General features: G+C 45.8%; 1 protein-coding gene and 1 non-coding gene across 13 annotated transcripts in view; one reads left to right on the forward strand and one right to left on the reverse strand.

Annotated features, from left to right (window-relative positions):
- TTC23 (tetratricopeptide repeat domain 23) overlaps positions 1-25,724 on the reverse strand; it is a 98,907-nt gene that overhangs the window by 38,641 nt on the left and 34,542 nt on the right. For 11 of the 12 annotated variants that reach the window (XR_016218729.1, XR_016218728.1, XR_016218726.1 and 8 more), the window contains exons 5-6: positions 25,542-25,667; positions 10,611-10,788 (exon numbers count right to left, since the gene is read on the reverse strand). Coding sequence is in view for 8 of the 12 variants with exons in the window: in XM_089311135.1 (XP_089167261.1) it covers positions 10,611-10,788; positions 25,542-25,667 (304 nt within the window). In the remaining 4 variants the exon portion in view is untranslated. Of the gene's footprint in view, positions 1-10,610; positions 10,789-11,328; positions 11,445-25,541; positions 25,668-25,724 lie in introns of all 12 variants that reach the window. The other variant, XM_089311136.1, reaches the window with a different exon arrangement.
- On the forward strand, positions 4,184-4,291 carry LOC127483886 (U6 spliceosomal RNA). The gene has a single exon (XR_007910678.3). It is a non-coding gene; the product is annotated as a U6 spliceosomal RNA (small nuclear RNA).

The raw sequence follows: 25,724 nt of genomic DNA on the forward strand, positions 1-25,724 counted from the left end.
ACTGCCCTGAAAACCGAAAAGAGAGAAATGTAATGCAAATGTCACAGACGTGAAAGAGTAACCCACACGTTGCGAGGTGTTAACTCACAGCCCTTGAGAAAACACATGGCAAACAAACTTTCGCTCACAGAAATAAAACCCTGTGGTCTTTCTTTTGGATAGGAAAATAAGGTTTGCTTGCCAAAATCTGTCACGAGGACTTTCAGAACCCATTCCCTTTGCAAGGTTTTCCCACGGAGCCCTGCTGCAGAGGGCCAGATGGGGCACATGGCAGCTCCTTCACCGTGCCCTGGGACTGCGCCTTCCCGTGCTGGCTCTGCAGGACTCCGCTTATTTTCCCCCGCTGTAAAAGGTTAGTTCCTAAAATACTCTGGAATTTTTTTCTGCATTCTACAGAAAATAAAAGGTCTTTTCTCTGTGGGTGTTTCTCTCACTGCAAAGGAATGAAGAGTGAAAAACAAGGAGGAACAATCTCTTTTTGTCGACTTAACACATGGCCTTTAGACCTGGGTTCCTTTGGAGAACTGTGGCCACGCTGCACCTTTCTGAGCCTTAGGTACATCTCCTAAGAAAAGGGGAGGGTTGACGAACATTTACTACTATTGTTAATAAACAGAAGTAGCTTACACTGGCAACACGCCTAATAGTTCACAAAGCACTTTCCTTTTGAAACTTAGAGTGGTTCTGTCAAGTGGGTAGGCCCTTCTGTAGGGTTCTCTCTCTCTCTGGATGGGCTAAATGACTTGCCTGTAATCAAACAGCTGGCAAAAAGAGCCTGGATTCCAATTCAAATTTTCTGATATCAAATCCAGTGTGAGCTCCATTTCACCAACATGCTTCCTTCATAATGAGCTGCATTGCTTACTTAAAAACATGCTCTGATCTTTATTATTGTTGTAAATAAACAAGAGTCACCTCTCAAACTTTGCAAGTGAATCCCTCTATAACCTGGGTACAGGGAAATCCTTCCAACGTAGGCTCAAAATCCAGATGCAATAGGAGGAAAGGTTGAAAATACAAACACATTAAGAATGTTGCATGGCAAGAGAAAACAGCACTAATAAACAAGCTCAGCAAGGCTCCAGGATACAGATGGACAGACAAAAATCATCTGTATTTCCACATGCTAGCAAGGAACAACTAGAAAAGGAAATTTAGAAAACACTTCCATTTACATTAGCACAAAAGAACAAAATACTGCAGAGTAAATTTATGATAAAATGTGCAAAACCTATACTCTAAAAACTACAAAGCATCATTGAAAGAAATAAGACCTAAATAAATAGAGAGGTATATCATGTTCATGAATTGAGAGCATTAATAGAACTGTCACTGCTCCCCAGTTTGAGATACAGGATTCAATGCAGTATCTATTAAAATCCCAATTTTGTGAGTGTGTTTTGTTTTTTTCTTTGCAGAAATAGCAAAAAGTTAGTTGATCCTAAAATTCATATGATAGGGTGGGCACTTGGCTCAGGTGTTACCATGGCACTTGGGGTACCTGCATTCCACACAGGAGTGCCTGGGTTTGAATCCCAGCCCTACATCTGGTTCTTGCTTCCTGCTAATACACACTCTGGGATGCAGCAGGTTATCATTCAAGTACTCAGGTCCTTGCCACCTACACAGGAGACCCAAAATGAGTTCCAGAATCCTCACTTCAGCCTAACCTGGGCTTGGCTATTGCAGGAATTTGAGGAGTGAACCAGTAGATGGAAAATCTCTGGGTGTCTCTATCTGTCTGCATCTCTCTGCTTTTCACAAAAAATCAACTTTTTAATAAATAAATAAGCAAAATAAAATTCATATGAAACTGCAAGGAACCCCAGAGTGCTCAAAATAATCTAGAAAAAGAAATACAAAGTTAGAGGATCCACACTACTGATTCCAAAACTTACCACAAAACAACACCAGGAATTGAGACAATGTGGTACTGGCAGGAGGACAGATATAAAGATGGACGGAATAGAACTGAGTCTAGAAATGAGCCCTCATATTTATAGTCAACTGGTTTTGACAAGGGTTCTAAGATCATTCAACAGTGAAAAGATCGTTTTGAATAAATGGTGCTGGGACAACTTAGACCCCTCCTTTTATATCACATACAAAAATTAACTCAAAATGTATCAAAGACCTACTAAAAATGATCAAACTCAGAAGAAAACCTAGATGCAGGCCTTCATGAATCTGAGATCAGGCATTGGGTTTTCAAATGTCGAAAGTACAAGAAAAAGAAGAAAAAATAGATGAGCGACTTAACTGAAATTAAAACTTTGATGTTTCAAAGACTATCAAGAAAGTGAAAAGACAACTGCAGGTTGGGGAAAATACTTACAAATCATGTATGTGATACGAGGCTAACAGCCAGCATCCAGAAAGCATGAAGAACTCTTGTAGGTCAACAATAAAAAAGACAACACTATTTGAAAGGGGAGAGAATTTGCATCTCATATGGAAGTGCCTGGGTTTGATATCCAGCTACTGCGGACCCTGGGGGCAGTGGTGATGGCTCAAGTGAGTGCGCGCCTGCCACCCTTGCAGGAGACCTAGGTTAAGTTTCTGGCTCCTGGCTCTGGCCCTTGCAGCTGACGTGGACATCTGGGTAGTGAACAGTAGATGGGACCTCTCTCTCTCTCTCTCTCTCTCTGTCATTCTCTTTGTGTCTATCCATCTCCCAAGTAAATTTTCAAAAAAATTTGAACTGGTGAAGGATTTGAATCAACATGTCTCCAATGAAGATACATAAGTGGCCAATGAGTATGTGAAAAGATATGCAACATCATTGCCACTACAGAAATTCAGATAAAACTGTAAGATATACTCACTGAAATGACAGACACTAACAAATGCTGGCAAGGATGTGGACAAAGTTAGACTCACATGTGTTGCTGATGTGAAAGTAAATAGTGAGGCTACTTTGGAAAATCGCTTGGCAGCTCCTCAAAATCTAAGTATTGAGTTATATAACCCAGCAATTCCAGCCCTAGCCTCAGACCCAGGAGGACTAAAACCACATGTCCATACAAAAACCTGTATACAAGTGCTCATAGCAGCATTAGTCACAATGGCCAGAAAGTGGAAACAGCCCAAATGTCCATCAACTGATGAACACATTAGCAAATGTGGCAGATCTGTATAATGGAACTTCATTCAGACACAAAGAGGAATGAAGTAGTGTGTATTTTATGGCATCTATACCATCTCAGTAGAAACACTATGAGCAAGATTTCAAAAGTAACAAACCAAGTGAAGTCCTTTATGATACATACCAATAGATAAAAGGTCCATATATATTATAAGCTATGAAGAATCTAATAGTTAAGGAAAAGTAGGGCAAGAAATACTTTTTAGAAATGGACAAATGATATGAATAATTCATAAAAAAGACAATTCACAGGAAGTATATTAAAATACCTGAAACACATGAAAAACTATTCAATTCTATTTTTAAAAATAGAAATGCAAATTAAGACTCTACTGAGATGTCATTTCTCACCCATCAGAGTGGAATAGTTCAAAAGCTCGACAATGCACTTGGTTGGAACAGGTGGTGGGGGAACAGGTGCTCTCACACATTGTCGGTGGGAATATAAATGACACAAGCCCAGACAGGAGCCCACTTGATGATACAGTACAATGACCAACAGGGTACAACCATCAACAAGTTTGCAATGCCTACTCCCTCAGAACTAGCTGTCCTACTTCAAGGGATTTACCCTTTGAGTAAATTTACTTCAATGACATGAAAATCTTTGCAAAATATCAAAATCAATCTAAATACAAACATGGAAAACTGTTTGAAAAAAAAACCCATAGTGCATCTGTAAATGTATTATATATCTGCACAAATGAATAAGGAAGATTTCTATGAACTGCTAAACAGCAACATCTATAATCTATTGATAAGTGAAAAAAGCAGCATACCAAGGACAAACAACTTGGTGGGGAGACAGAGGGGTGTTCCAAACGGCAGAAGGCCAATTGGTCCACGTGGATGAAACAGTAGAGTGCAAAGTCATCCATTATTCTCCCACCGTCACAGCTGAGACCAGCTCGGGGGGCATTCCTCCATTGATGCTAAGCCTAGAAGGGATGTGAGGAAGAGGAGGAGGAGGAGGAGGAGGAGGAGGAGGAGGAGGAGGAGGAGGAGCAGGAGGTCTCTATGATGTTAAAATGCCGCTGCATGCTCCCTTCAGCAGCACGGATGCCACAACAGAAATAACACAGAGAAGATAAGCCCGGCCCCTGCACAAGGCTGACACAAATTCGTCCAGTGTTCTATAATATTTTGCCAAAATAAACAGAACCTCAACTTCCCTGAAAAATAATGCTCTCCCTACAGAATGCATCATTATTACATGGGGAAGAAGCGGCGTCTCACCATGAACGGTGATGAACGCTGTCACCAACGAGCAGCAGATGAACACGTGCCTGTGGATGCGGTACCTGAAGGAGATGCTGGCTGTAACACCCCAGCCGGGCAGGCACTCCAGGTCCTACTCAGGACGAGGCTTCAGACAGACCCAAACTGGGTAAACTGGGTAGCAGTCTAGAGAACAGCTGGCCTGCACTCTTGGAGAATTTCATTGTCCTTCAAGACAAAGTCTGGATGAGAAAGAGCCATGCCGACCAAGTGCAGTCCATGCTTCTGGACTGGAGCTTTTATTGGAGAGGGGAGAATTACCAAAATGAGCCAAAGTGGAATAATTAACACAATGAAATGGGACTGTATCACTGCTAACTTTCCCAAATTCCATATACTGCATTGGGTTACGTAAGAGAAGAATTTTGTTCTTCAAAATACACATAGAAGTACTCAGAATAGAGGGACATGATACACTCAACACACTTTCCAATGGCTGAAGAACACACATACTTGTGTGTGTGTGTGTGTGTGTGTGTGTCCCCATGTGGACAGATAAGCAAAACAACTGTGGCAAAACACCTGACAACGGTGAGCCCAGGTACCACCTGATCATTTTCCATTCAAGAAGGGCTGAGGATTCCTGTGAGTGCAGAGGCCTGATCTGCATATTATATGGGAACCCCTTTACTGACCGTTGCTTCTAGACAGATTTCTTTCTTTTTTAAGCCAATGCTCTCTAGACTGGCTCACAGACTTCTTAGGTCTCCCCTCTCCATTCACAACCCATACATTGGTATATTTAATGCACAGTAAAATCAGGTGTTAAGTAGATCTTTCAATTTTAACTTAATATTTCTGAGTTTTACTTAACTACAAACAGCTTTCCTAGGCAGACCTATGAACCCTTGAGACACGCAGGTATCCTCTGGAACACAGTTGGAGGAATGCTTCTCTAAACTAAATGCAGATCTCTGAACCCTCACGTGTTGACACTGGGTCTCAGACGCCATCTTCCACTCCACTAAATTTTGTAAAGTAGTGGCCCTCACTAGATACCTCTGAGTATGCTCTCACACTATGTCTTTCTTTGAGCCTTAGAAATGGGCAGAGTGAGAGCAGGGCCAAAGCTCTGAGGGCAGATTTGGATTGAGTCATGAAAAATTTAGGGAACAACATTTGAAAAGCAATTAATATAATCAATCTCATCAACAAGCTAAGGAGAAAAGCCATGATACTATCAACAATGCAGAAAAAGCATGCATTTGTAATAAAAAAATTCTCAGTAAAATAGGAATAGAAGGGAATTTCCCCAACTTGATACACATTGTCTACATAAAGCCCACAGCCAACACCATTCTTAATGGTGAGAAACTCGAAGCTTTCCCACTAAGATCAATAGCAAAGCAAGGACATGCACTCTCCCTCCCTCTCATCACTACTTTTCAACATCATACTAGAAGCCTTGGCTAATGCAAGAAAAGAAAATATAAGATACAAATTTGGAAGGAAGAAATAAAACAATCTTTGTCTGCAAAACTCCTGGAACTAGTAAGTCAACTAGCAAAGTTGCAGGATACAAAGTTAACATGCAATCGTCAATCACTTGCCCACATACCAACAATGAACAAGTGAAATTTGAAATTAAAAATAATACTATTTATATTAGCATTCCTCAAAATGAAATACTTAATAAAATCCCATTAATAATTTATTTTCATTACAAAATGAAACCTAACAAGGCAAGCATGAAATGTTTATGAGGGAAACTATGAAACTACAACTCTTATGAAAGAAATCAAAAAACAACTAAATAAATGGAGAGACAGTCCATATTCATGGATAGGAAGACCCACTACTGTCAAGAAGTCAGTTCTTCCCAAATTGATCTAAAGTTTCAATGCAATCTCAATTAAAATCCCAATAATTTATATTATTGATATTAACAAACTGATTTTACACATTATTTGGCGAGGTTAAAGACCCCCAAACAGCCCATACATTACTGAAAGAGAAAAAAAGAATTGGAGAACCAACACTATATGACCTCAAGATTTACTATAAAGGAATAGCAATCAAGACAGTGTGGTATTGGTAAAAGAGCAGACAAATAGCTCAGTGGAACAAAACAGAGTGCTCGAACTATACTCACAGAAACACAGTCAATTTATCTTTTCTTAAATGTTTATTTATTTGAGTTATTTGAAAGGCAAAGTGACAGAAAGAGGGTGAGAGAGGGAGAGAGATTCCATCTGCTGGCTCTCCCACTTATGCCCACAACAGCTGGGGCGGGACCAGGTTGAAGCCAGGAGTCAGGGATTCCAGCTGGGTCTCCCACATGGGTGGCAGGGACTCACGTACCTGAGTCGTCACTTGCTGCCCCCAGGGTGTGCACAGCAGGAAACTGGAGCAGAAGTGGAGGTAGGACTCAGTCCCTGATGCTCTGAGATAGGATGCAGGCATCACAAGGCATCATCTACAACGCCTGTCCCTGGTCTACTGATCTTTGACAAAGGACCAAAGGCAATGCAGTGTTAACAAAGGAGGCATAAAATGGTGCTGGCAAACAGCACGGGAGTAATTTGGAATCTATGTGCAGAAAATGAATCTAGATACAGACGTTATGTACTTCATAAAAATGTAAAACACAAAACTCTAAAACTCCATAAAGATAACACAGGAGAAAATCTAGATGATCTTGAGTTTGTGGTGACTTTTTTCAGATACAATATCAAAGGAATAATCCATGAAAGAATTGTTAAGTCGGACTGCAATAAAATTAAAATTTTCTGCTTTGTGGAAGACAATGTCTAGGGATTGTTATTGTGGCACAGTGGGGTAAGCTACCTGCTGCCTGCGACACTGGCACCACATTTGAGCACTGGTTTAAGTCCTGGCAGCTCCAATCCCAACCCAGCTCCCTGCCAATGTGCCTGGGAAGGCAGCAGAAGAGGACTAGGTGCTTGGGCCCCTGCCACCCACGTGGAAGATCCAGATGAAGTTCCTGGCTCCTGGCTTCAAGCTGGTCCAGCTCCAGTTATTGTACCCATTTGGGGAGTGAACCAGTAGATGGAAGACCTCTTTCTCTCTGTTTCTGTCTCTGTTCCTATGTCTTTTATTCTTTTTTTTTAAAGACCAAATATATGAGCAGATGCTTCCCCAAAGAAAACGTGAAAAGATGTTCCTCATCACACATTATCAGGCGAATGCAAATCAAAACAAGGGGACACCACCACACACCTGTCAGAACGGCCAGCACCCAGCACGCCGACAACCCCAAATACTGCTGAGATGTGCAGCACGGATTTCTCCTCCACTGCTGGCGGGAAGGCAAAATGGCACAGCGGCTTTCAAGGACAGCTTGGTGACTTCCTGCACAGCTAAGCACTCTCACCACGTGACACGGGATGCACTCGCTGGGCCATTTTCCCCAAGGGAGTGAAAATCTACGTCCTTGCAGCAACCTGCCCATGGATGGTTACAGCAACTTTATTCATGATTGGCCAAATGTGGAGGCAACCAAGATGCCTTTCAGTAGGTGAATGGATGCATGAAGGGTAGCATATTCAGAGAATGGGACTGCATTCACTGCTGAGAAGAAATGAGCCCTCGAGCCATGAAGAGACAGCAAAGAAATGTAAATGGGTGTTACACAGGGAGAGGCACCAGTCTCCAGGGGCCTTCCCACAGGATTCCAACTATGTGACGTCCTGGAGAAGACAAGGACACTACGGAGACAGTAAACAGATCAGTGGTCGCCAGGAGTTGGGGCTGGGGAGAGCATGTGTACGCAGGGCCCCAAGCAGTGAGTTTCTTGAATGCTACTGCATGGTGGACGCACATCATTACACATTTGTCGAAACTAGAATGTCCACCACCAAGCCCGAGCCTTGATGTGAACAGTGGACTCTGGGTGCCAGTGCTGTCCAATGTACGTTCATCAATCGTAACAAAGCGCCGCTCTGGTGGCAGGATAAATCAAAGCGACCCTTTGGCAGAATGTCCATGTGAATCAAGAATGTAAACTACTCATACTCACACCTCTCCTTCCAGAAGTTTAACTTACAGAAATTTATACCAGCAAATAATTTTTAAAAATAAAAATGATTTGGTGTAAGAATATTCATAACTGATACTAAAAGGAAATTGCAAACCTGTGAGAGTTCTTATGCTTGGTAAACAGTGACATCAGCTAACCACACAGTGACATAGCCAAAAACTTGGGGTAACCCTCCATACCCCCACACTTGCACACCCCAGGACTGCCATTTCTACTCCACCATTTCTACTCTCTCAAATCTGTTCACGTCTCTCCATTCTCACCAATACCAGCTCCCATCCGTACCGCAGGGGTCACCTCCGGGCTATCTCCCGGCTTGTTTCTCCACCTCTCAGCCCATTCTCCCTACCACAGAGTGATCCTTCCAGGCTGATCGTCAGTGTCAAGCTCTCCACTGGAAAACCATCCACTGCCCTGAGGAGGAAGCTGCAACTCCTTACTGTGACGTTGCACGCCTCACGTGATGGACATCCGCACCCACGGCGCAGGCACAGGAGCTTCTGTCGCTCCCTGGCTGTGCCCCAGTGCCCCATCCTCCCACGTGGGGTGACCTTCCCACCTCTCAGCACTTCCTGAGCTGGGCTGTCCATTTATCTTCTTTGCTTCCTCACATCTCACTTGCTGCACAGTCTGGGTTCTGTCATCATTGCCCCAGAATTCCTCTCAACAAAGTCAGCAATGAAAGGAAATTAAAGAAAAATAACAGAAGAGGGAACGGAGGCAAAGATTTAATGACGTCTAAATGGAACCCCCTGAATCAGGCACTGTGTGGAGTACTCACAAACACGAACGCATTTATCTTCATGAGACCTCATGTCTTCCCAAGCAGCGAAAAGACTCCCCCTCCCCCTTTCCCCACATCCAATCCAGCTTATCAATTCTGCCTCCTAAATGACTCTCAAATCCACCTGCTTCTCCTCTCCACTACCTTCATCCTAGCGCAAGCACCATCATTCTCAGCTGTCTCTACTTCAACAGTATGATAACTGGTGTCTCTTTCCGTGCACTCTTGGCACAGTCTTACCAACCCACTCGTTCTCTCTCTAAGATTTTCTAAAACATAATATATAATATTACTTACATAATAAAATATGAAAGATATATATCTTTCTAAAAACAGAATAATCTTTCTAAAAAACACTGGTTTTCAATCTGGGTTTCGCCATTATTGGCTGTGTACTCCTGGGTATATCACTCAACTTTTCAATTCCTGACTTTTTTATCTACAAACTGGAAATAATACTGTGTCACAGAGTGATAACGGTGATTAAAAAAGAATCCAGATAAAACGAGAGCATGGGGCATCCAGCTGACTATGAGTGGGAGTATAAATTATCAGACAAATTTAAAAGAAACAGCAAGAAGGGAATCCCAGCACCATGTGATTATATCTCATTTGAAATAACAAGAATGGCTTAGTCTACATTTTACAACTGTAACATGGAAAAATTCTTAGAAAAAACATTGAAGTCCTTTCAGCAGATGATAGGATACAAAGTCATCAAACTCATGGGCAGGTTAATCTTACAGTCAGCCTGGCTGGGCTACGGTTGTTTGATGAAACACTCATCCATGTGTCACTGAGAGCAAAGGAGGTTATCCTCAAATACATGCATTGAAGACCTGAAGTGTAATCAAACACTGGACAGGAACAGAAACCCTGCGCGAGAGCCCAGCCTCCCACCCAGCCTGCTCTGTGGACCCTGGACTTGCCAGCCCCCAACTGCATGGGTCCATCTTAAAATAAATCTCTCTGTCTATGCACAGACATCCATTAACCATTTCTCTGAGGAAGGCTGATGGTCACACCCGCGACAAAGCAGAGCTGTAGCTAACAGGTGACAATCCTAAGTGGCTTTGGACTTTCGAGTGTAGTAAAAAGAATCCTAATCAGGTACAACATCAGTTCTAAACCTGGGAAACAGAACTCAAGCATATAGTATGAGAAAGCTCACCTTCAGGGAGTCTCCAGCTGTTTGTGGAATGTGCAGCTGGCAACAGGGGACCAGCGTCCTGCACTCACCCTCTTGACCATCTAATAAGAAAATCTTAGTTGAAATCTACGCTAGGCCGAGTGTGCCACTGAGGCAGAACAAACAACGAAGCCAGGCACATTGAGAGCTGCACGCCACATGTCTGTGAGAACAGAGTCTGGCCAGCTTCGGCGGCCAGCATGTTGCCGCTTACCTGTAACAAATGGCCGATGGCTGCGTCGTGGAACTCCAGGGCTTGCTCTGCGCCCGCCAGCTCCCGCAACAACGGGACACACTCAAGGCTCTTTTCACCTTTGCTGCTCTCCAGACATTCCAACGCCTCTTTGTAGTGGGGCAAAGCTTCTTGTAACTTCTTCTGACCTTGACATACCCTAAAAAAAAATCAAAGGCATTATTTTGAAATTAATTGAAATAAAAAAATAATGAAAATACACGTGCTCTGGCAGTTAGGATTTGACTTTCTGACCCCTCCCATCCAGGAGGGAGCAGAGCACAGTGGTCAGGAGCACAGACTCTGGATTCCCCGGGAAGTTCACGTCCTGGCTCCCCCACTCTTTCTAGGCAGGACCCTCAATCCTCAGGACAGTTTCCTCATTTGTAAGGTAAAGCTAACAACAGTGCCCACTTCACTGGGTTATTATGGAGATTAATCTAGTTAATATTCACAAGAACACCTAGAACACACACAGTTTCTGACAGATACAAAGTCCTATGCAGACACTGGCTTTAAAAATTTTAAATACTTTATAAAATGACAATGGCAATGAAAAGGTTGTTCTATAACAAAACACACACACACAATTCTGCTAACTCTATTTCTAGGGATGTATCTTGAAGAGATACTTTTGCAGGGCAACAAGAGACAGACATCCTTCAGGGATGTGGAAAAGGACGAAGCACTTCCAGCTGACCACCAGGAAGCTGTCCAAGCAGGTGGCAGCGCAGATGTCACACTGTGGAATGCCACGGAGCCATCACAGTCAATGTGACTGTGCTCACCAGCACCGAGGGATATCCATCTCAAGTTCTTCAGTAGAAAAGTTAAAAAAAAAAAAAAAAAGAAAAGTTAAAAAATATTTTGAGTATCATCTCATGCAAATGAAAATGTACCTAGTCTACGTGGATGCATATGTGTGGGGAGCTGCCAGTGGACGGTCAGTAAGCGTCAGCAACGCAGAGGCAGGGTGGGCATTTGGTGCAGCAGGTTAAGCTGCTGCTCGGGACGCCTGCGTCCTGTATCAGCTCAAGTCTCAGAGTCTCTGCTTCAGATCCAGCTTCCTGTGAATGCATCCTGGGAGGCAGGGATGATGGCTCAGGGGCTTGGACCCCTGTCACCCACATGGAAGACCTGGGTAGATGGGAGACCTGGGTAGATGGGAGACCTGGACAGATGGAAGACCTGGACAGATGGAATACCTGGATGGGAGACCTGCGTAGATGGGAGACCTGGAGAGAGTTCTGGGACCCTGGCTTCAGCCTGGCTCAGCTGTTGTAGGCATTTACAGTGAACCAGTAGATGGAAGATCTCTCTCTCTTTCCCTTTCTCACTCACTCTCACTCTCTCACCAGATGGACTGTAATTACTGTAAGTAGTTTTACTTTCTTTATTGATACTTTTCTAAATTTCCCAAACTTTTTTCTCTAGAACTATATTACTTGTATATCAGAAAAACATTGTTTTAAAAATTAGAAGTTAAAGTGACAGTGGGAATATATTCCTATTGCTTCTTAGGATAAGAATCTGTCATGTAACGCTGGCGCCGTGGCTCACTACGCTAATCCTCCGCCTTGCGGCGCCGGCACACCGGGTTCTAGTCCCGGTCGGGGCGCCGGATTCTGTCCCGGCTGCCCCTCTTCCAGGCCAGCTCTCTGCTGTGGCCCGGGAGTGCAGTGGAGGATGGCCCAAGTGCTTGGGCCCTGCACCCCATGGGAGACCAGGAGAAGCACCTGGCTCCTGCCATCAGATCAGCGCGGTGCGCAGGCCGCAGCATGCCAGCCGCGGCGGCCATTGGAGGGTGAACCAACGGCAAAGGAAGACCTTTCTCTCTCTCTGTCTCTCTCTCTCACTGTCCACTCTGCCTGTCAAAAAAAAAAAAAAAAAAAAGAATCTGTCATGTAAAAACTATACACTTACATATTGCTCAGCAAAAATAGCTGCAAACATTTCAAAGTAATCTTCCTAAAATATGTGCTAAAACTTAGAAACTTTTTCTTTCATGGAAAAATTTTATGTACAACAGTCATAATGAAAGATACCAGTCCCGGCCGGCGCCGCGGCTCACTAGGCTAATCCTCCGCCTAGCGGCGCCGGCACACCGGGTTCTAGTCCCGGTCGGGGCGCCGGATTCTGTCCCGGTTGCCCTTCTTCCAGGCCAGCCCTCTGCTGTGGCCAGGGAGTGCAGTGGAGGATGGCCCAGGTGCTTGGGCCCTGCACCCCATGGGAGACCAGGAAAAGCACCTGGCTCCTGGCTCCTGCCATCGGATCAGCGCGGTGCGCCGGCCGCAGCGCGCCGGCCGCGGCGGCCATTGGAGGGTGAACCAACGGCAAAGGAAGACCTTTCTCTCTGTCTCTCTCTCTCTCACTGTCCACTCTGCCTGTCAAAAAAAATAAAAAAAAAAAAAATAAATAAAAAAAAATAAAAAAAAAAAAAAAGAAAGATACCAGTCCCTCCCGTGTTGCCCTCTGCTCAGGAATCTGTAACACAAAAAGGCTGAGGAGTCCCAAATGGCTGTAGGTGGACTGAGACATGAGTGAGAAAGTAACGGAAGGCCACTAAGAAATAGGTCTTATTTCAACTCCATGACTGGGAGATTTTTCACAACCATCTTCGCTCTGGAGAGGAAGTCAGGGAAGCAGGAGCGACGCTTTTCCAGCCTGTGGTCCAGGCGCCACAAGGACGTAAAGTGCCGCTCGAACACGTCCCAGACTTGGAGAACTCGCACCGTGTGTGGAGGCTGGAAACGGGGTGAGGTCAGGGCACAGGCGAGCCTGGGCCAGGTGGGAGCGGTGCCCGCAGCAACTCTGATGTGGGAAGGAACGGGATGAGTGCTCGCAGGTGCCTCAGGAACACCGAGCACCTCTTCTGATTCTTTAGGAGCCCAGCGTGGGGTGGCAAAGCTTCAGCTTTGCAAATATTATACTTACGTTTTAAAGAGAAAGCCCCACCCCCTTGCTGGTAATAGAAAGAGGCTCTGGAATACATGGTTGGTGAGAAATGACTTCATCATCCAGACAAAGCTTAAACATGTAGTCAAAGATCTAACGTAAGCAAACTGGTCCAGGGGCCACATCTGCTGTTTGTTTTTGTAAATAAAGTTTTATTGGCACACTGCCACACCCATTACATATGTATCAACTAGGGCTACTTTCAAACAACACTGGCAGAGTTGAGTGGTTGCCATAGAGATTGTACAGCCTACAAAGTCTAAAATATTTACTATCTGGGGCTTTATAGAAAGTTTGCTGAGCTCTGGTCTGGAATCTAATCACATACTTCCAAAACGAATTCAGATTCTTTTTCCTAGCTAATTTAGCATAGATATTTGAGCTAAGGAAAAATCTCCCTCTTTTTCCTTTCCCATGTTCAGAAACAAGGCAGAGGATACTAAGGAAGTAAAAAATGGGTCTTTTGTCTCCAGAGCTGCCTGCAAAAGTCACAGAGTAACAAAGCGAATGCAATCACAAGAGGATTGCATTTAAAAGGAAGCAATAGTCAAAACTTAGTAATCAAGCTCATAAGAGAGAAAGAAGAAAGCCATGGCATTAATCTACATGAGAGCAATGCTTTCTTTTCAGAGATGGGATAGGACACTAAAGAACAGAGTACCATAGGGACAGTAACGGTGAGGACCACAGGCAGCTGTAGCCACCACCGAGTACCATGGCCGAATGCACCATGTGTCACTCCAAGTTAACACTGCAGCACCTTTCTAGGTTTCAAAGTCATCTTGCAAACACCTGCCTCTTGGAGAAAACTTTACAGAAAGGAACACAGGCAGAGAACCAGCTGCAGATACTGCAGAAGGGGTAGAAACTCCAAGCTGTAGCCTGAGCATTCTCACACAGCTAGGAGAGGAATGACGTGTCTCTGAGATCTCTGAACCTTGGTACCCTTGTCTGAATGCTGGTGTCCAGCAGGGGTGCAGTGAGAATCAAGTAAGACGTCTGTGGAAGGCTTTGCACATTGAAGCAAGCCACAGAGATGGATGGCAAATGCCCGGACATAACCATACCACTTACTCCTTCTCCCAACCTGTGCACCACAGGCAACAGCCTCAGTGCATCCTTGTGTCCAGAGGGGCTCAACTACAGTCACAGCTTCACCCTACCACTGTGCACAGAAGATTTTGGAAAATTCCAGATAGCCTGAATCAAACTTATTGAAGACATTGCACAAGTGAGGTAGGTATTGTCTTAGCCCATTGAGCTTTTACAAAAAATGGAGTAAAATGTATTATAAGAATAATAAATAATCATCAGTAAAAGGAACACCATTATGCCAATGCAAATAAAAACTGGGAAAAAAAAGTTCCAAGTGGATTAGAGGCCTAGGTTTACACGGCGACAGCGGGGGCCAGGCTGTGGTGCGGCAGGTGAGGCTGCTGTTTGCAGTGCTGGCATCCCACAGGAGCTCCAGTTCAAGTCCCGGCTGCTCCGCTTCCAGTCCAGCTCCCCGCTAATGGCCTGGGAAAGCAGCAGGAGATGGCCCAAGGCCTTGGGCCCCTGCACCCACCTGGGAGACCCAGAAGAAGCTCCTGGCTCCTGCCTGGCTCAGCCCATTGGGTCATTTGGGGAGTGAACCAGCAGATGGAAGAACTCTCTCTCTCTCTCTCTCTAATTCTGCCTTTCAAACAAATAAATAAATATTAAACGGCAACACTCTCGTGCCTTTGGAGAAGATATAAGAAAATGTAACCCATGACCTTGGGTAGGAAAGGACTTCTGATATAAAATATTTTTGTACAAATCAGAATAAAAAGAGAGGTAAATTTGATGACATTAAAAATAAAAACTCAGGGCGGGTATTGTGGTATAGCAGATGAAGCTGCCATCTGCAACGTGGGCATCCCATATGGGCACCAGTTCGTGTCCTGGCTGCTCCACTTCTGATCCAGCTCCCTGGATCCAGCAGATAGAAGATTTCTCTCTTTCTATCTTTCCATGTATCTCTCACTTTCCAATAAATTAATTAATTAAAAAAAAAAAAAAAAACTCAAGGCCAGAACTGTGGCACAGCAGGTTAAGCCACCACCTGCAACACCAGCATCCATAGCCAAGTGCCGGCCCCCAGTCCTGGTTGTTCCACTTCCTATCTAGCTCCTTGCTATCAAGCCTAAGAAAGCAGCCAAAAATGCCCTAAGTACTTGGACCCCTGCCACCCACGTAGGAGACCTGCCTGCAGTTCCAGGCTCCTGACTTTGCCTATCTCTGGCTGTTGTGCACATTTGGGAAGTAAGTTCCCTCCCTCCCACCCCCTCTCTCTCTGTTGGTAAGACTTCCAAATGGGTGAAAATATACAGACATTCAGTAGATGAAAACATACAACCACTGAAAAAAGGAAGCCCACATCTCCTATCAGAGTGCCCGATTAAACACCTGCCGCTAACTCTGGATTCCGGCTTCCTGCTAATGAGACCCCGGCAGGAGATGACGATAGCCTAAGTAGCTGGGTTCCTGCCACCCATGTGGGAAACCCAGACGGAGTTCCTAGCTCCCAGCTTCAGCACTGGCACACCCCTGGTTATGGGAGGCCATCTGGGGAGTAGATGGCACCCTCTCTTCCTGCTTATCTCTTTATTTATTAAATAAAAAAGAAGTAAGTAAATTTTAAAAAGAAAGTGAAAAGGCAAATTATACATTGGGAGTAGAGTATATACAATTGAGGTAATCAGCAAAATAGTGCATTCCCAGAAATACAAGGAATGTCTCCAATTTGTGAGAAAAATGTGGACAGTCCAATAGAAAATGAGCAGAAGATGTGCACAGATAATTTACAGAACAGAAGTTCCAAATGTCTAAGAAGCATACGAATGTTCAACCTCACTATCGGGACATGTCAGGAAAGAGACCGTGAGAAATGACTGTGTATCCGTGTTGATTCACACCCTGCAGGGGAGCACGACCTGGTGGAAAGCACTGGGCAGACCCAGTAAAGGCCAGGTAAGCTTGTCAGGTAAGCAGTTCCACTCCTGGGAGTTCACTACTACAGGGATGACCTTGCACACATGCCCAAAACGAGGCTGGATAACAAGCGTGCCGGTAGTGACAAACCGGGAGCAATCCGTGAGGACGGACCACCACATCCGGGGAAGTCAGACAATTAAACACAATGATGAGACCGGGGCTGTAGGTGTCCATCGATAGGGGTGTGTGTATCTCAAAAACACAGACAGAATGGAAACAAGCAAGCGGCAGAAGGAAACATGCATACTGGGTTTAAAACATGAAATAATAACATATCTTTATGGTCCTACACATATGCAGCAAAGGGCATAAGAACATTTGGAGTAATGAAAAATAGCCAGACCTTCAGAGTGTCTGCCTGTTAAGCCGGGGAAGAGAAGCGGATGGGGAAGAACACAGCAGGCCTCCACGCCTCTGAAATCTTTTACCTTGTAAGCACGGTGGCATGCACATGAGACGCTGCATAATCACAGCTACACGTCCATATGCCTACAATATTTTCTTTGGAAGATGAATGAATGCAATGCTCTGTTGTTGAGTGTGTACAAAGAAGGAAGCCCACTGCACCCTGGGAGCCCCAGGCGTTGCTGTCGCCATCACAGGGTCCTGGTTCAGGGGCCCTCCAGTGTCCACAGCCACACCCGGCGAGCCTCATGAGGCTTGATTATGGGACACTACTCATGGCTAAGAAGAGGCAAGACAAAAAAACACATTGCTTCAGTTTCACAGCTTATGTGGTAAAAAAGAACCAAAGACAGAGTGCCCTATCAAGAAACGACTAAGCTACAGTCCCAGACCATCTCCAACTCACTTAGAAGCATCAGTCAATGTTGGGTAATCTTGTCTGTTTCCCTTTCCTCCTGTGTAACATTTGGGTTAGCAATATTTTCTCCTTTTCCATTCCTACCTGCCTGTGGGGGATGCTCTGAGGACTTATTGCCTCGTGTGAATGCATTTGGTAGCTTTAGGGAACACCCGAGACAGATGAAAAAGACAGGGAATTCTGAACAGCAGAATGTGGCGGTATGCTAATTTGGCAGGTCTACAGCTTAAAGCATGGCATGTTTTATTGAATGAAAATACATCCACAGGGATTCTACAGCGCACCCGAGACACTGCCTCGTCTCCGGCGTGTCTCGGTCTCGGGAGAGCTCACAGGCGGGGGCGCGTCTGAGCGCGCAGCACGTGCAGGCAACCTCCTCTGGCACAGTGTCCTTGGGAAGGCTCCAGAGCTTGCTGAGAACACTGAGCACAGGGGAAAAGACAGGCTCGGGGGGATGTCCTTGACCATGGGACTCTGATGGGAGAGCAAGCCCGACAGACGACAAGAGGGTTTGGAGTCAAGGTGAGAAGAGACTGACTTCGGGGTCTCTGCCACGCGGTGCGGCGGTCGAGGCTTTGCTCCAGAGAGGGCAGGGTGAGTTCCCGCCCTGCCCTGGGGCACATGACCTGTGCCCTGGTTTGCAGCACGGGCTGGCTCTGCTCTGTCATTTCCCAACAATCTGGGGGTGTGAGGGGCAGGCTCAGCACTCTCGGTTGCTTCCTTTGAAGATGGGAATACTCAGCGCCTGCACCTCACAGGGGAACCAGACTGGGAGGCACGCAGCAGCGGCCTCACCCATGAGGGGCTCAGCAATGGCAGCCCTGGGGCTTTTCAAAGTGTTAATTACTACTTGATACATATTAGCATGTGTCAGATAACTACTCAGACACATACTGTTGGATATTTGTTACAAACTACTAGTAATGCATATTATTATTTCAAACCATCCTTCTATTATCTCAGTCATTATTATTTAGGAAAAATGTGCATTATAAGGATATAGTGTCAGAAAGGGAAAGATAAAAAAGATAGAGCTCTAAAATATTAAAGCTTTAGGGAATTCAAAAAGTAGACAGCAGATAAAGCATATGAGAGTGACCTGTGCCACGTGGTTTTTGATTCCCTACATTAAAAAAGAAAAAAGAAAATGAAAATCGGACTCTAATGGAAGTTAAGAGCATCTTGCCAATCGTGGGGATATCGGATCATGAACCAGCACATAAATAAGTAAATAAATGGTTTCCTGTCGGTAAAGCAGCAGAGCCTTCCAGCGCAGAATGGCTCACAGGAGCTGCAGAGGTGTCTCTCCCGGAGAACACAGACCGCTGCCAGGAGCAGGCCGGGGAGAAGCAGGGCTTGGAGCGCTGGTCGCTTGTCTCCTGCAGAGAGCAGTGCAACTCGGCATCCAGGAGGAATGAAAAGAAGATGTTAGGGAAAAAAGAAATCGGGTCCAGAAACAAAAGTTAGACCTGGAGCTCACCCCTGGACCGATTTTCAGGGGACTTTGGGATCCAAGTACGGCAGGAAACATTCGACACAGGGGAAGGGGGTGGCATCGGGGTGCAGTGGGCCAAGCCTCTGCTTGTGACGCCAGCATTCCGTACTGGAGCATCGGATCCAGCTCCAACTGGAGTTCCTGGCCCCTGGCTTCAGCCTGGCCCAGCCCTGACTGCTGCAGACATTTGGGGGATGAACCAGCAAACGAAAGATCTCTCTCCTTCTCTGTCACTCTGCTTTTCAAGTTAACAAGTAAATCTTTAAAAACACTCCCACAGGCACGAGTACGGGGACACCACCTCAGTGAGGCCACAGCAGTGCCCAGTGGATGCCTGCACCTTCTCACTCCCATCTGTCTTCTGCTCCTGCCCAGAAGGGACACGCTTAGTACCCCTGCTTCAAAACGCTTCGGACCACAAGTGCTTCTGGCTGGGATGTCTTCAGAGCTGGGAATACTTGCAGAAGGCTTTCCCTAATCTGAAGATCCGAATGTAAACACTGGGATTCGGGATGCTCAACCTGTACCAGCTAAAGGACGATCTTCCCATTCCTCTTCTGCTTGGGAAACTTTGTGACAGAATTACTTTCCACATCTTGTGACTACAAGAAAGAGAGAGCAAGACAAAGCAGCAAAAATCAAGCTTATAAAACAAGCATATGGAGATATTTCGTTTTAGCTTGGACGGCAAAGGAGAGCAGACAGAGCACTCGGCGTTCTCAAGTCACAGGGGAAACACTGCACGTGAGGGGCAATCATGCCGCGCAAGGCCTGCATCTGTGATGTGACCATCTGCCTTAAATTCAGTTTAGGGACAAAATGACAGAAATAAAAATGCTCAATTAGAGAGTAAATATAACAGAAGTTGCTTTTATTTCCTTTTTCTTTTCCTTCTCTTTCATTTTTGAGAAGCTACCATTTGTCCAGTGCTTTAAAAAAAAGATTTTCAATGTTGGGGCTCAGGGGTTTAGCCACTGCCTGTGTGGCCTGGCATCCCATATGAGTGCTGGTTCCAGTCCTGGCTGCTCCTCTTCCAGTCCAGTTCCCTGCTAATGAACCTGGGAAGGCAGTATCAGAAGATGGTCCAAGTGCTTGGGCCCTTGCCAACCACATGGCAGACCCAGATGGAGTCCCAGGATCCTGGCTTCAACCTGGCCCAGCCCCGGCTGTTGCTGCCATTTGGTGGATGAACTGGTAGGCACAGAAACTCTCTATCCCTGTGTGTATATGTGTCTCTCTCTGTAAAATAAATAAATCTTTTTATTTGGAAGGCAGAGCAACTCGGCTTGGGGGAGAGGGGGAGGAAGGGAGGGAGGGAGGGAGGGAGGGAAGGAAGGAGGGGGAGAGAGAGATCTTCCATCTGATGGTTCATTCCCCAAATGGTGCAATGGCCAGGACTGAACCACACTGAAGCCAGGAACCTGGAACTCTATCCAGGTCTCTCTTGCATGTGGGTGGCAGGGCTCGATACTTGGGCCATCATCCACTGTCTTCCCAGGCACGTTAGCAGGGAGCTGGATGGGAAGTAGAGCACCCGAGACTGGAACTCGTACTCGGATATGAGATGAGGTATTGACGGTGGCACCTTAACCCCCAGTACCACAACGCTGGCTCCCAGACACTTTAACGTGGTGTCCATTTACTCTTCCCAGCAACACACTGAGGTCCTGCCATTCCCAGGCTAACAGGAGACCCAAGAGAGCCTCAAAGGAAGCCAGGATTTATCCAAGTCGGAGTGAACACTGATTTGAACCCCGGGATTCTGACTCCACAACCCACTGCCTTGAAACACCTGCCAGGTGTCCTGTTGATGCTCTCAATATGAAAAGTATTTACTTATTCCTGGGCTAGTTAGGCACGGCAAGGCCAGGCCAGCGCCTGCTGGGCAGGCTGTGCATGGAGCCAAAAGCACCAGGTAGTGCAGTCACAGGGAAGGCTGGGAGGCCGGGGGTTCCTGAGCAGCAGAGCACCACAGCCATGCCATGTGGAGGGGTGATTTAGAAAGACATGCGTGTGTGCCTTTGTGCACAGCAGTGTTCACAGGTACAAAGACAGCTGTCTGTCCCTGTGGATCTATCTTTCTGTGACCAGGACAGAAGATAATTTTTCACATCTGGGAAAAGTATGCCCGTTTTTTCCCAGAGACTTTAACAGATTTATAGAAATACAACATAGGGACACATGGCTTGGATTCGCTCTCCTAAATTAAGAAGTCAGAACTGATGAAGCAGGGCTGGGGCAGAGGAGGAGCAGGGGGAGGCCCTCAGGCACGGTGAGGCATGAGTCACCCTGCAGCACTTAACTGTCCGCCAGCCCAGCGAGCAAGGCACTGGCCTGGCCTGGCAGGCACCATAAAAGGAGAGGCAGGAGGAGGAAGAGGATTCACAGAAAGATCTCCTTTAAGAGGCACGTAAGTCCCATGAGAGCTGCCTGAGAGATTATCCCGGCCTTCCCACCTCCAAGACCCGGCAAAGGAAAAGACCGCTGTGGTTCACGTGTGACCACAAAAATGGGTAAAGCCAGAGCTCTGTTACTTCCGGAAGCCGATCAGTTTGAACAACACAGTTGCATTTCAATGCGGATGGAAAGCAGAGTGAGTGCGTGGGAATCACGCAGTGTAAACACGCACGACGCAGTGAAGATGTCAGGGTGGAGATTCAGGATGAAAAGAGTGGCAAAGTTTGAACAACTCTGCTAACACAGAAAGTACACGTGACTTCATAGGTCAGCCCGGAATGCGAACTCAAATGCTGGTCGTGTTCAGCCCTGACGCGAACGAGCCTCGCCATCTGCTGGCAAGGTTTGGTACTGCTAATCTAAAAGCCAGACTCCAAGAAGGTGGCAGATTATGGCAGGAGATAATTTACAGTTTTGTAAAAACACTGCTCAGTATTAAGCTATAATACATTAGTCAGGCCCCGACAGATGCAGCAAATGCCACATCTCAGACCTCTGATTCATTTTTATCCTGTCTTACAAGATGGAAGGGAGAGACTGCACTGGACGACCCACCTGTGGAATCCTATATGACGGCCCTTTGGGCTTGGTTTCTGTCACCCAGCATTATGTTGATAAGAATCAAGCGTAAGCATAGCCTGATCATTTTCTTGGTCACCAAAAGATCACAATTTTATCTATGCTACTTTTTAAAATATGTAAAATAAAAAAAAAAAAAAAAGCTTACATTGGCCGGTGCTGCGGCTCACTAGGCTAATCCTCCGCCTGCGGCGCCGGCACTCCAGGTTCTAGTCCTGGTCGGGCACCAGATTCTGTCCCGGTTGCTCCTCTTCCAGTCCAGCTCTCTGCTGTGACCCGGGAGGGCAGTGGAGATGGCCCAGGTCCTTGGGCCCTGCACCCGCATGGGAGACCAGGAGGAAGCACCTGGCTCCTGGCTTCAGATCGGCGCAGTGTGCCGGCCACAGCAGCCATTTGAGGGGTGAGCCAACGGAAGGAAGACCTTTCTCTCTGTCTCCCTCTCACTGCCTAACTCTGCCTGTCAAAAACAAACAAACAAACAAACAAAAACTTACATAAAAATTGTATGTATCTCTAGGAAGCCCTGTGACATTGTTGTATAAGGTCCACCCAGAACAAACTTATCTATTCCTCCAAGCATTTAACATTTCTTTCTGGTGGAAACATCCAAAAGTTATCCTATGTCGATGAAGACATTGGCTACTTCCGGTTCTTGCTTATAAACAACGTAGCTTTGGACTTCCTGGATGTGTCTCTTGGTGCATAAATGTACACATTTCTGCTGTGTGGCTGTTGCTGTTGAGTTTGCACTCAGGAGTGAGACTGCTGGGCTACAGCGGGTGCGAATGTGCACGTTTAGCAGACAGGCCAAACAGCACTCCAGGGCAGTCACTCCAAACGTATTCCAAACAGCAGCACAGGAGAGGGTGCGGAACCGCAGACTTGCTGACACTTGATGCTATCAGTCTCTAAAATTTTTTCAGCCATTCTCGTGGGAATTATGATTTTTAATTTTCATTATTCTGATAACTGAGGGCTAAAACATCTTTTCATATGTTCAGTAGCTATGTGGCTATCTTTTTTATAAAGCCGCTTGCCCATTTTTCTAGGTTGACTGTTTTAGTAATATATAGGGCTCCTTACAGATTCTAGGGACAGCCCCTGGGTCACTTACGCACATTACAAACCCCTTCCTCCTCTCGGCGGTTGCCTGTGCTATGCCATAAAACACGTGGTGACATAAATATAAGAAAAGAGCAGCAAGCAGAGACGAGTACAGAGTTAGCATGTGCAAAGGTCCTGTCCTTGTCCTGCAAGTGCTTAATTGACTAATTGACAATCAAATTCTAATAAGTCAAGGATATCAGTGACAGACTTTATAATTACCACCAGATTAAAATAAAACAAGGTATGACTTACAAGTCAATGGAGAGGAAAAAGGAATGATAAAAATATTTGATGAACATCAAGGAAAGCAAGAAAAGATAAATGAACATAAAACTGATAAGACACAAGGAAATTTAAACCCAACTAAAAATTTTAAAAATGAAAACAAAATTTAAATGAAAAAGATACCACAGGAAAAGCTGTATTGAAATAAAGCCAGGGTAAAATATCAGGCAAAATAAATATAAATACAGGGGACAAAAAGGACAAGATATACTATCGACAAAATACTAGAGTAGGAAGATACGCTACTGTTGATCTATCCTCCCCTCCCAAAGGAGCCTTAGAATACAAAACAACTAGCAGAGTTATAAGGAGATAGAGATGGCCCATGTGTAGCTGGAGGTTTAAACACACTCATCCTAAAAACTACGATGTCCAAGTGGCAAAAAAGCAAAGGCACAAAGTTGAGTAACAGAATTATGAGGTCAACCTAAGGCACTGCAGCATGACACACAACAAATAAAGAACGCATGTCCTTGGCAGCCCACGGCCATGTGCTGCTTGACGACAGACAGGTACCTTCTGAGCAATGACCTCTCAGCCACGTTCATCCTTGTGCGAACACGGCACACACTTACACAAACCAGGACGGCTGCAATGCTGGAAGCCCGCCAGCGTCCACACAGGGCGGCATCAACCAGAACACCACCGTATTGTGCACGGCTGCCTTTGGAACATCCACAGAAAGTGACCATGGACCAGGCTGCAGGGGAAGCTTCCATAAGTTCAGAGTTGATACCATACAGATGATGTTTCTGTCCACAACTGAATAAAATTAGATATCAACAATATCAAGATACCTCAAACATACCTCCCTTGAAAAATCTCCGGACTAAAGAGTAACTTGCAGACCAAGTTCAGAACAAGTCTTGCTCAGCTACGTTAAGTCCGGTTGCATTGGGGTGTTCAGAGCAGCCCTACTTGGTGGCACAGGGCTGGGGACAAGCTGCGTGTCCACTGCGGGGGGACGGGGAAGCAGAGAAGGGCAAGTGCATCCTGCGCAGCACCGTGCAGAAGCCAAAAGCAATAAACAAAATAGACGCAGTAATGAAGAGCTGGGTGGAGAAAAGAGAGCAGAGACTCCTACTTCAAATATGAACAAACTTGAAACTCATCAGTACACAAAGCAACACAATTTCCCATTCCAAGTTATATATTTAGTGGAATAGACCATCATTAAAACAGGCATCTATAATGGCGAGGATATGAGAATCAAACTCAGAAATGAAGGGGGAAATGAATTAAAAAAAAAAAAAAAAACTAAGGAGCTGGAGTGGACTGATGAAGTTGGTAGGTAAAGTTAAAAAAAAATCTCCAAACCAAACCAAACTAATTAACAAGGAAACATGGTGCACATGTCCCCCCCGCCCCCACTCAGACACACACACACACACACACACACACGGGAGGATTAGGTGTGTCCTATTAGGGTTCTTTCCCAAAATCTTTCTTAAAAATGATTTCTGCCAGGTCTCTGAGTTTTTTGGGAACCAAACTGGAAGGTTACAGAGGTAGACTGAATTCTTCCAGCTTCGGCTAAGGGCAGCCATGCCGGTCAACTGCGATCCTCCACTCTTGTAGGGCAGCCCCTTCCAACCTTCCTCCCACCACAGACCCATCCTTCCAAAGAGCTGGGCCTGCTTTCTCACTGCAGCACTCCAGGGGAATGGCTTAGAGCTGGCCCCCTGGGAGAGACAAATGGACCAGCTACCCAAGGCCCATCCCCCTCTCTTTCTACCTCTTCCAGCTGGGTTTATTTGGTGAGGAGCCAAGAGCAATCCTCTCGGGGTCATGGGTTCAGGTAAGTTTAAGATCTTTTTCCTTGGAGGCCCTAATCACAAAATCAATCTACTGAAGCGTTTCAGATGGAGCAGTGGGGGAGAAAAGGAAGGGAGGAAGGAAGAGGAGGGTACAGGGTCAGGGTCAAGGGGTAGGGAGGAAGAGCAGGCAGAAAAAGTCAAGAGAACACGGTGAGAACTCAGGACCCAAGGTGGGCATGAGGGCAGAGCAACACTGAGGTCCGTGCCTTGCTGGGGCTGCTCTGACACGGCTGTGTTCCTCTTTCATTTCTGGACAGGGGCCTTGGGAGAAGTCATGGATACAACCCCAGGGAGGAACTCCTCCTACCTGAAGACAGATGCCACTGGCAAAGAACCCCTAGCCACCAAGCATACAAAGTCCTGACCTTGAAACTTACTGTGCAAATGACCACTTGATCCGCGCTTGAGTTGCCAGCCATTCTTCCTTTACGATCCTTCCCCGTTGCAGCAGTTCCTCTGAAAGTCTCTCCGCTTTTTCCAAGTTCTCCGAGGCTTCCTTAAATCTGAACTGCATTCAGGAAACATTCCCCACCTTGGTCTGCATGCGGGGCCCTGGCGCT

This window comes from Oryctolagus cuniculus, chromosome 12 (genome assembly GCF_051225735.1).
Source record: "Oryctolagus cuniculus isolate XC-2025 breed Fujian yellow rabbit chromosome 12, ASM5122573v1, whole genome shotgun sequence".
NCBI lineage: Eukaryota > Metazoa > Chordata > Mammalia > Lagomorpha > Leporidae > Oryctolagus > Oryctolagus cuniculus.